Source organism: Nyctereutes procyonoides, unplaced genomic scaffold, assembly GCF_905146905.1.
Source record: "Nyctereutes procyonoides isolate TBG_1078 unplaced genomic scaffold, NYPRO_anot_genome, whole genome shotgun sequence".
Classification (NCBI taxonomy): domain Eukaryota; kingdom Metazoa; phylum Chordata; class Mammalia; order Carnivora; family Canidae; genus Nyctereutes; species Nyctereutes procyonoides.
The window spans coordinates 28,726,461-28,738,292 of NW_026575131.1; the positions used below are offsets into that span (position 1 = coordinate 28,726,461).

General features: G+C 40.8%; 1 protein-coding gene across 6 annotated transcripts in view; it reads left to right on the top strand.

The window, feature by feature from the left end:
- CADPS (calcium dependent secretion activator) overlaps positions 1-2,761 on the top strand; it is a 466,408-nt gene extending 463,647 nt beyond the window's left edge. For all 6 annotated transcript variants that reach the window (XM_055344208.1, XM_055344212.1, XM_055344209.1 and 3 more), the window contains one exon: positions 1,546-2,761. In XM_055344208.1, the coding sequence (XP_055200183.1) occupies positions 1,546-1,725 (180 nt within the window). In that variant the 3' untranslated portion in view covers positions 1,726-2,761. The remainder of the gene's footprint in view (positions 1-1,545) is intronic.
- Positions 2,762-11,832: the final 9,071 nt, after the last annotated feature.

Genomic DNA, 11,832 nt, shown 5'->3' on the forward strand with positions numbered 1-11,832 from the left:
AATGCTGCTCTGGAATTTGAATAAAGGGGAGAATATTCCAATGTTTTATACCTTTCTTTTCCCCAACATATTCTGGCACCAATTATATTATCTTAATAGAAAGAGAACGACTGATTGAGAAACACAAAAAAATTAAGTTAATCTTCTGGATATCTGGTCTACACCATGCCTAGAATTTACTCAGTCTCCTACCCTTTCTAGTCAAGATGAAGACAAGTTAGGTAGCTACCGAGCTACCTAGGAGAGCCTTGCAGTTTGATCCATACTTAGAAGGACTGTTTAACTTAGTGCCCAAATCAGATTACTTTTACAAAGTAAAGAAGGTGCCATGATTAACCATGCTGGGACAACTGGTATAAAGTGGTAAAGGGGACACATGGTCATCCTATCCATCATCTGCTATAACTGGACTTCATTGAGCTGAACTGCGTTCACTAGTTAACTCTGCAGTCATCACAACATGTGACCCTTAAGAGGGATTAACATTGTGATTGTTGCTACTATGATTGCATTAGGTGGACAACAAGAAATGGAAGTCCTAATGGGAATGCACTGAAGTATGTTAACATTCCTTCTTGTGCACCTTCAGCAAGTGTCCTATATCAATGGAAGAAACACACAGCAGAATCAGTAGCTGAAATGATATTCAGTGTGATGAGAAAAGTTGTTAGAGAGAGACCTTTTTCCCAAAAAATGTTAAGAAGTAGACAACAGCCAGATGCTTCTGGTCATGTTCAATTAACGCTAAGGGATTTCTAGGGAAAAAAAAAAAAAACAGTCCCTGGAATACCTCAGGAAATCCGAGAGAAATCGCCTGAAGGAACAAAGAAAGAATTTGTGGTACAGTAATACCAAGCCATTGTTTTTGAAAGAGAGCCAAATTTCTTCCCTGAGACCATAAAGTTGTGAAAGGAATAGATACACTTCTTTCCCAAGGAGATGAGAAATGAATTACATGCCTGTGACATATTGATGAGGCATTAGCGCTCCATCTTCCCCATAATTGTTGCTGCCCGTAAGAGGTTTCATATACTAACATACATATGTCTGTCTTGTGAATGAGACAGAGGGATATGCAATTATGAGCCTCAAAAATATTAAAGACCAGACTGCCAAGGAAACCGAAAAATAACATAATCAGTTGATCCATTATTTATGTGTTATGGCCCCTTACACAGTCTATCCTATTATATTATACTATTATACTAACCTAAGAAAGAACCAGACCAAAAAAAAAAAAAAAAGAGGAATCAAAACAATTATGGAACATTTCCCTTTATGGAACTGAATAAACACAAGCTTATGTTCTTTGCTTTGTCTCAGCTAATACAGTTTATCCTGCCACAATTTCTCATTTTCTGTCATTCGGCGAATCTCAGTTTTCAGTACAAGTGAAATCTGAGCATGGTGGCTTCTCATTTGACAATGCATAAAGTGGGACACTTAGGTGAAGGTCAGTGTTCTCACAGCCACACGTGCCTTGTGTCCTTTCCCTCCCTTCATGGAGATGAGATCTCTCTTATCACTGATCTTTTCCCTCCTTAGAAAACCTATAGAGATTTCCGATTGCAAGGGGTCCTGGACTCCACCCTAAACAGCAAGACATACGAAACCATCCGGAACCGGCTCACTGTGGAGGAAGCCACGGCCTCAGTGAGCGAGGGTGGGGGCCTGCAGGGGATCAGCATGAAGGACAGCGACGAGGAAGATGAGGAAGACGACTAGAACTCGAAGGCCCGAGTCCTTTAGGACAAAGTCTTGTAATCAATGCATGTCCTTAGTCTGTTAGTTAACCCCATTAGGGAATTTCTGTCAACTACCATGCCCATGAGATGTTTACCAATACAGTTGCCATTTTAGCTATGTGGTACCAAGATTAGCAAATGACCTTCGACCCCACTGATTTCCTGATTCCATGTCTATATGTTTACAAGCAATATGGAGCACCATTCTTTAAATACTGTTCATGGAAAATACATAGTCCAACTGCTAGGTGTGTTCCTGTTCTCAGCAAAGTTAAATGATGCTTCATTAATGTACTGTGTATGCACTGACGGTAAATGGATGTGAGGGCGAGTATACCAAGTATTTCACTCCTTTGTTTCACATTATGTAGATGCCAGTTATTTAAATGAGTACAACGAATTAATTTACTTAAGACACATAGATCTGCTTTGTTTTTTGGAAAACAACAGGCAAGGCTCCAGCAACCAACTTTTGGTTCTTTGTGTTCCCCTGAAACTAAAAAAAATGAGCCCCTGGTTTCCTTGTTAACTCATCCTTTCATTGATCCATGTAGTTAGCCGCAAAAAGGATGGCTACAGACCAATGGATTGATCCTCTCATTTGCCACGACAAGGGTGAGCCTATCATGAGTTAACACCAAGCACAGTTCGGAGCAACTGACTTCTGTCAAAGTTTATCCTATTAAACGTTATATTTTGCTTTTATGTTTCAATAACCGTGTATGTAAAAAACCTGGATATTTAAATTACAACCCTAGACTATAAATGTGTTTATATTAAGATATGGAGATTTCCTTCAGTAGATTGTAACCATAATTTAAATTATTTTGTTCCACACTGTTTTTTATATCTGTCATGTACATTGCATTTTGATCTGTAACTGCATGACCCGGGGGTCCTCTGCAGAGCTATTTCTTTCTGTGTAAAGTAGTGAATCCATCTTGCTTTTGCCTTATATAAAGCCTACAGTTATGAAAGTGTGGAAAACTGTGGCTTCTCAATAAATAACTATTCAAATGTCCTAAGAATACGCTTCCATGTCTTTTTTTCCTCTCTTTTGAAAGCCAGAACTGAAACACACACAGAGTGGGCAGAGGAGGGGCAAGAGCAGGGAAGAGGTCATTTCCTTGAAAGTGTTGGAGAGATGTTTTTTTAATTTGGGGGGTTTTTCTTTTAAAGATTGTGTTTATTTATTCATGAGAGACACAAAGAGAAAGGCAGAGACATAGGCAGAGGGAGAAGCAGCCTCCATGCAGGGAGCCTGATGCGAGACTCGATCCCAGGACCCCAGTGATCACAACCTGAGCCAAAGGCAGATGCTCAACCACTGAGCTACCCAGGCGTCCCAAGAGGGGTGGTTTTCAAATGTATGTCTCCACAAGAGACAGCCGAAAGTCCTGCTAATTCAGACTCTGCTAATTCAGAACTGTGGGCATTTGGACATGTTAGGCAGATTACGCTTGCATTATAGGATAAATAAGGGTCTGCTAAGCAAGAGAGTAGTGTAAACGAGAGAAATGTTTCTCCTGTATGAAAAGAAGGCCAACAAACTGTTTTTAAGCACTACTTTAACAGCAGTGTTTGCATTCAAACAAAGCGTGTGCCAATTATATATGATTCTTATATATTTGTTAAAGCATAAGATTCTCTAAGATATGGAGTACTCTTCTTGCTCCCCAGTTCTTGTCCACAAGATAATCACCCAGGTGTGAAAGAAATCAAACACTTTGCAGTCTTATCTGTTTTACTTGCGTCTGTCAGTAAACCAAGCTGACCTTTCCTTGGGGTTGAGTGAGGTTTTAGAGAAGTGAGGAAGTCATCAGTAGGACCAGGTAGGCCAGATATTCTCTACCATTCAACACCTCTGGATAGTACATCCTACTCTCTTTAATCTTTAAAGTCTGCAGGTACAAATCAACAGTACTTCCTGCCCTTAGGGATTACAAGGATAACTCCCATTTATTGAGCAACTATTCTGTACCAGGCATTCTGTATGTAATACCTCCTCCAAATCTCACAACCACCGCAAGGGGAGAGGACTGTTATTATCCTCATTATAAACAAACACATTGAGGTCAGAAAGATTAAGGTTACTTGCTCTGTGGTTACACAACTCCATACAGAACATTAATCCAGAGACACTAGCATAGAATTGGTAATGCAAATGGTGGGGGTATACCATTCAGGTGGGAAAGATCTTTGCCCAATGGCACCAAGCTAAGTCATTGTGACAGAGTCAGAATTTTTTTAAAAATATATTTGCATTACATTTTTAGTTGCAAAGCTAAAACGTAGTTTTGCAACAATTGTAAACAATTCCAAAATGTGCAAAGTAAAGAGAGAGCACGGACCTGGTGGATCATAGAGTTGGAAAGAGGAAGAAAATGCCCAGGAGCCCTGGAGGACAACTAAGGGAATGAGTTAGAGAATTACTCAAAGGGCATGATCCAAAAGACATGAGAAGCAAGTCTGAAAAGATTGTGCCTTCAAAATCAGGGGTGAAAAAAAAAAAAAGAGTCCTTCCAAAGGAGATTTCAGCACTGAGGGTCCTGTTGAACAGCATCCTCCAGCTGGCACCCTCGGAGGAAGGACTGGGCAGAAGGAAATGAAAGCAAACAAGATCAGAAAAAAAGAACTCACCGGCATTTAAGTCTCAGGTCATCCTTGAGACAAACTCAACGCTGAGAAATAAGCCATGTTGATATCTTTTTTTTTTTTGCCATGTTGATATCTTAAGTTTTCTTTTTTTTTTTCTTTTTCTTTTTCTTTTCTTTCTTTCTTTTTTTTTTTTTTTACTTCTTTGGGACAAAATCTAAAGTTTTTTCTTCTTGTTTTACTTTGTTTTTTTGTTGTTAAGATGCAATATACATACAGAAGATTGCACAGGTATACAGGTCAGTGATTTGACCTGAACAAAGTGAATACACTCCTAGAGTAACTGCCAGGTCAAGAAATAAAACACAGTGAACACCTCCAGACACACCTATGCCTCTGGCCCTTCCCAATCTCTACCCCCTCCCTGACTTGACAAAGATAACCACTATCTTGATTTTTAACAGTGTCAATTGAATTTAAACCCTTATGTAATTAGAATGACAGTGTATACTCTTTCAAGTCTGGTTTCTTTTTGCTCTACGTTATATTGTTGGTGTAGCTACATAGTTCATTTCTTTTCAATGTTCTATAGTATGAATATGCCACAATTTATCCATATTCATGTGGTATATTTAGTTTGGAGCTATTATGACTAATGCCGCCATGAATTTCTTTGTGCATATCTTTCCCTACAATTGCTAGGTCATAAGGTAGAGATATGTTCTTTTTTTTTTTCTGCCTTTTTTTTTTTTTTTAAGAAATACCGCCAGTTTTCCACAGAGAGTAAACCACATACTACTCTTACCAGCAGAGTATCAAAGTCCCTTAACACACTGGGTATTGTCATTCTTTTTAATTTCCATCCTTCTGGTAAGTGGTGTAGTGGATTATAACTATAGTTCACTGATTACAAAAATAAAGTTGATTGCCTCTAAACATGTGTATTGGCAATTTGGTTAGCCTCTCCTGTGAAGTGCGTATTTAAGTCTTTTCTCCTCTTTTTGAAAGAGGAAAATCCCAGAGTTATTTGAAGAACTGGTAGGGAAGGGGCCATAGGAAAAAGTGCCAGATGGATGGTGAGACATGGAAATGTAGAGAGAAATGTGAACCTGATGGAAAAGCACTCACTGTATTATCAATCAGCCCACAAATAGTTGAGTACATACTGGCCAGGCACTGCTAGAAACAATCAGCCTCTCTCTAGTGCATTCCCTTTCATCAGCCAGGGGATGCCTTTCTAAAAGGAAAGTGTGATTTTGTCCCTCTTCTAATTAAAAGCATCCAATGGCTCCCCTTGGTCAGAGAATGAAGCCCAAATTCTCTGAGGTGTCATGCATGGCCATGCACGGTCTGACCCTCCAGGCTCCTCTGTTAACTCTGCTCCTCTGGCTCCCTGGGTTTCAACTCCCCCTGCCAACTTTCACTTCCTCCTGTCTACCATGGTTCTGTCCCCCCCTTGGGGGCCTCCCTTCTCTCATCCCACCCTTCAAATCCCAGCTAAATTTGACTTCCCTGGAGAAGCCCTTCCAAATCCTGCTCTTAGCTCAGCATCCAATGTCCCTGGTACATATTCTCCTAACACTCTCTACTTCCCTTTCATGGTATTCATCACATGACTCATCAAGGGGTTCTTTGCATCATTACCTGTTTCATGCAACTTCTCTCTACTTCAGGAGGCTGTGGTCTGTGCCAGCTCCCCTACTCTATCCTTACTGTATTCACTAAATATATGATTAATAAATAAAGACAATACAAAAATGTAGATGATCTGGTGACTCTAAGAACCTTGAGTCTAGGCAATATGAATCTTCAAAAGCTTCATCTAGACTTCATACTATATATAGATGCAGAGGAAGGAGAAGAAAAGGAAAACTTCCTGGAGGAAGGGGGACTTGAAGAGCACATAGAGAGGATAGGAAAGGACATGCAGAGGGAGGTAAGGGGGATGTGCCTCTTGGCCAAAGCTCTTTTTCTCTCTGATAAATTCCCAGCACACATAGTAAACACTCACCAAGTACATGTTGATGTAAGCTATTTTTTTTTATTTACTTATGATAGGCACAGAGAGAGAGAGAGAGAGAGGCAGAGTCACAGGCAGAGAGAGAAGCAGGCTCCATGCACTGGCAGCCCGACGTGGGATTCGATCCCGGATCTCCAGGATCGCGCCCTGGGCCAAAGGCAGGCGCCAAACCGCTGCGCCACCCAAGGATACCTGATGTAAGCTATTAATGAATCTGCTCAGTGTGTTAGGGGAGCCTGGCTTCATGGAGACACTTACACAGGGGGTTTGGAGAGAGTAAGATGGGAAGAGTGCATTAAGGTTTCAAAAAAAGGACATTGAGTTTAGTTTAGCTTAGGTTTGTTGGGCTAAATAACAGAGAGATAAGCAGTATTTTTATTTTTTTTTCAAAATATTGAAAGAAGTTTTTTAAGTTAAAAAAAAATCAAATAAAGTAGAATTCTATGAAACAAAAAGTTGAAGCCTCTTCCTTCCCCAACCCATTTCCCCAAAGTAGCCATTGCTAACAGATGGGCATATATTCTTCCAAATATGTTCAAATCATATCCAATATCCAATTGGATATATTTATATATTTTATATATTTATATATTTTTAAAATATATTTTCACAAGTGAGAGTCATCCTGAGCATACTAAGGCAAATCACATTTTTCATTTATCAATGTAGGATCATTTTTATATCTGCACATATAGATTTTCTGTATTATTTTTAATGGTTGTGCTGTATTTAAAGAGGTTGCCTGGTCAAGGAAGAATCAAGGGCAAACTTCAGTAAAATGAAAATCCAGGGTAAAATGAGGATGGACAAAACATAATGGAGGAAATGAGCCATCTGTGGAAGTGACCCAAGAGACTGTTCGAAAAAAGTGACTGAAGAATTTCTGAAACACCCCAAATCTAATCCCAGTCGAACTGAACTGTATTATAATTATCTGTTTATGTGTCTGTCTCTTCACTAGACTGCCAACTTCCTGAAGTCAGGGACTGCATCCATTTGTGTGTGCCAGTCTGGTACCTCAGATACCAGGCATTCAGTAAATGTTGGCTGAATTGAACACCTGAGTATGATCATGACCAAGAAAGCATAAACTAAATAGATTGCAACATACTCTGTCTATAAAGAAAGAATTAATAAGGCAAAGAATCTCAATGGTTTTAGGAAAGCCATCTACCTCACCACTACCATGACCCGAACTTCTAGCACAGGCATGAAGTCATGGTGTCAAAAATTTGGGTTTCTGTAGGGATTTTAAGGAAATCAACCACAGAGAATTGTATCATTATTGTTTCTGCACAAATGTTAATACATTCAATTTCTTTAAATTTTAAAATCCAAATAAGCCTGTTCTTTGTGGCCCATTTATATCAGTACACGATTAACCAATCTGAAGTGAAATCAAATTATGCACGATTGTGCAATTCTTGGTAAACAAATTTTTAAAAATCAGTATTCATCTTTTATTCAAGGTTGTTTTGCTTCTACATCTAAATACTAAAATTATCATCTGTTTTCCTTCTTATGAAACCATGCATTTCATCTAAAGTTGTAAATCTGCATTTGCTGTAAGTAAGCAAAACACAAGGAAAGGGCCGTGATGGCGCAATCTGTCAGCGAGCCCTCTACCCTGAGGACGGCACGCCTAAGGTCAGAGAAAAACACTGCACAACAAATTAATCCCAGCCACCAGCTAACAGAGGGATAAAGTGATCACAATTAATATACCAACCGCAAAATAACAGGAATGCAAAGGAAACAATCAGCCCAAAGTACACAAATCAATTTTTTCTTTCCTAAGAATTGCTGGTGCAATGGCACAAAGCAATTGTAAACATGGTTAAGTTGGCATATTTCCCTCTGTCCATCAGAAACGAGTTGGCTTGTTTCCTGGGTAGTGAATACAATTGTGAAGAATAAACAAGGCTTTGCTGAAATATCCAAGCAGGAAACGTAATTAAAGATAGGTACAAATTTCAGAGAAAGTGTTGGAAATTGGGGGATGTACTTAAAAGGAAATCAGAGGCAAGATGAGAAGACAAATATGGGTGGCATTTGATGCAAAGATGACAGTTTACGTGGAAGCCATGACGAGGTTCAAATTCTACTGTCACTACGTTATAATAAACAGGACGGCTGAACTCTTACCCCACTCCCTCCCCCACCTCCCTGCGCAGAGCTATGAGCACAACAAATTCCTGCACAGTATTCCCCGGTGCTATTACTTTCATTTTGAGCACAAAGTACCCTGCAAAAAAAAAAAAAATCAAACATGATTATCGACTCCAAATTCCAGAGCATATGGAGAGCATTGACATCACAATGTATTTGGAAAGTTGAACTTTGCAGAGGCCACTTGAATGAAGCGACAATCTCTACTTTTGTGATATCGAAAGCTGAACTCCCTTGAAATGATTTTTGGCAGGACGAGGAGAACTCTCTCTCTCCAAAACTCAGAGAATGGTTATGATAAAATGATTCTGGGCAGATTAATCATAGACTAGTGATTTTCCAAATCAAGGGAATGGGTTTCTTTCTGCATTGATAGCAAGTAAAACCGTCTCTGGTGCATTTCTTGTTCAACTCTTAGTCTGCAATTCTGATATCATATTTCATTCATTCTCAGATGAAATTTTTTTTCACTTTTAACATCTCTGAAATTGGATTTCATCCTTCCACTGTAGATAAACAAACTCACATCGTACCTACTCTCTCACGCAACCATCTTCCTCTGTGATGAGGCTGCTATGCACACAGTCTTGGGGTAATTTTCCCATGGAGAATGCAAGGATATGGGGGTACCTGTCCCAGAAAAGAGGCTTCCACACAGTAAACTGAGGGCAGGGGCAGAACCAGGGACTGACTCAGGAGTGTATCTATAAGAAGTACCCATTTCTCCACTGTATCTAAAAGAAAGGTAATCCTGAGATGGGGAAGTACCAAGATTCTGTTATTACAAAGGATGGGGCCTCAATGACCCTAGTTAAGTGTTTTTTTTTTTTAAGATTTTATTTATTTATTCATGAGAGACACACATGGGGGGGGGCAGAGACATAGGCAGAGAGAGAAACAGGCTCCATGCAGGGAGCCCGATGTGGGACTCGATCCGGGATTCCAGGATCACGCTCTGGGCTGAAGGCAGGCACTCAACCACTGAGCCACCCAGGCGTCCCCCTAGTTAAGTGTTAAAGGTAAAAGCTGGAACCACAGAGATAGCAGGACAGAATAGAAAGTGGAACTGAAGAGCACAGGTGGAAGGTAGAACTGAAGAGCACAGAGCTCTGGTCCCTTCCACATTGAAGAGCTCTGGTCCCTTCCACATTGAAGGTATCCATCTAGGGTGGCTGAGCCTGGCACCTCCCACCCCTCACACCTGGAGAAGGTGGACCATGCTACCCAGTGTGCCCGGCACTGTACACTCTGAGGGGACCCTTTTCCCCCCATCAGCAGGAAGGTGCTTATGGGCAGAGCATTCAGTGTCAAAGTGAAGGGGCCTTCCAGGAGAAGACACTGGCATGGGCTCTGTGTAACAACGCCTACAGTCAGGGGGAAGGAGAAACAAGGAGCCCATTGAGCTTTCCAAATGATGTGCTGCAGATCTGATGCAATAGATGTAAATAACCTCAAGAGCAAGGAAATAATAAAATGCAGTCAAGTTAAAAAAACAAAAACAAAAAAACACAGGTTCTAGAGTAGAGTCAGGCTGAACTTGTTCCAGATTTCAGACACTGGTGGTAATCACTAGCTGTATGACCTTGGGCAAATTACTTAATTGCCCTAGGCCTCAATTTTCTTAACTGTCCAATTGAAATAACCAGAAGGATCCCCTAAGCATTGCCTACTGGTATAAGCTCATTGGGTATTCATTCAGATTAAATGTGTTAATACATGTAGAGAACGAAAAAACAACACGCATGCTAAGTGCTCAGTAAAAGTTAGCTAAGGTTTCATTGGTAATTTCTTAAACTCTTCAGGGCTTGCCACATGTCTCAGGCTCTGAACCCACCCCGCAGGTATGGATGGCTGGGTCATACCTTCTTTAGAAGCAGGGCTCTGACACTCACTGTTTCTGGTGCACCACTCCCCGACGGACCAACTTCCGACCAGCTGTGGGTTGGACAGCAGTGCATCACACAAGGTACACTTACTACCACCTTTTTTTAGCATTTGCTTCTGTGCCCTGGAAAGGAAGACTCTGTCCCTCTTATCTATGTTTATTTGCATTCTCTGCTTTCCCCTGACTGTGGACCTCAGTAAATAATCATTGAAGGAATTAATTGATGAGTAAATGAATTTCTCTCCATGTCGCCCCTTCTTCATCATTCCTTCTTTAATTTGGGTTTCCCTAGAGAAACCCAAAGACAAGGATTCAAGTGCAGGCCAGGAGGACAAAGAAAACCCTGGTCATCCCAGAAAGCCCTCAGGCAAATAAAGGCAAGAAAGGCGGTGGGCAATCAGGCCTGGATGGGATGAAGTGGTAAGGACTAGGAGGAGTGGGCAGGACACCGGCACCCCAGGCTACAAGATCAGCCTTCTGCACCCCAGGGCAGAGACTGTAGTCAGTGTTGGCCTGAGGACAGCAAGACAGAAACCGCATTTCTCATGCCAAAAACACTGCCATACCAGGCTAGACTTGGAAGCCTCTCAGGAGCGATGAAATAAATTCTTGCCTTTACTTACGATGGAATACAATGGAACCAGGAAAAAGAAGAAAGTAGGGTTTGTTTGCTTTTCATATAATCATCACCATCATTGTATAGGTTTATAATTTTTTTTTTACTTGAATGTAGTTGACACACAATGTTACATTGGTTTCAGGTGTACAACATAGTGATTCAACTTCTCTGTACCTTATGCTGTGCTCACCACAGTGTATCTACCATCTGTCACCATACAAGGCTGTTACACTACCACTGGCTATATTCCCTATGCTGTACCTTTTATCCCTGTGACTTCCTAACTTCATAACTGGAAGCCTGTTATCTCCTACTCCATTTCACCCATTTTGCCCGTCCCCCACACCCGCCCCTCTGGCAACCAACACTTTGTTCTCAGTTCTCTGTATTTATAGGTAAAATAAAGTACATTTATATGTGCTGATACTGCAGAATGTCCAAGATATATAGTTTGGTCTAAAACAAAACAAAACAAAACAAACAAACAAACAAACAAAAAAAAACACCATGGGCAGACCAGTATTTAAAAGAATTTAAAAGCTAGGGTATCAGGCAGCCCAGGTGGCTCAGTGGTTTAGCGCTGCCTTCAGCCTAGGATCGAGTCCCACGTCAGGCTCCCTGCACGGGGCCTGCTTCTCCCTCTGCCTGTGTCTCTACCTCTCTCTCTTTCTGTGTGTCTCTCATGAATAAATAAATAAAATCTAAAAAAAAAAAAAAAGCTAGGGTATCTGGGTACAGTCATTAAGCATCCATCTCTTGGTTTTGGCTCAGGTCCTGATCTCTGGGTCATGAGATCGAG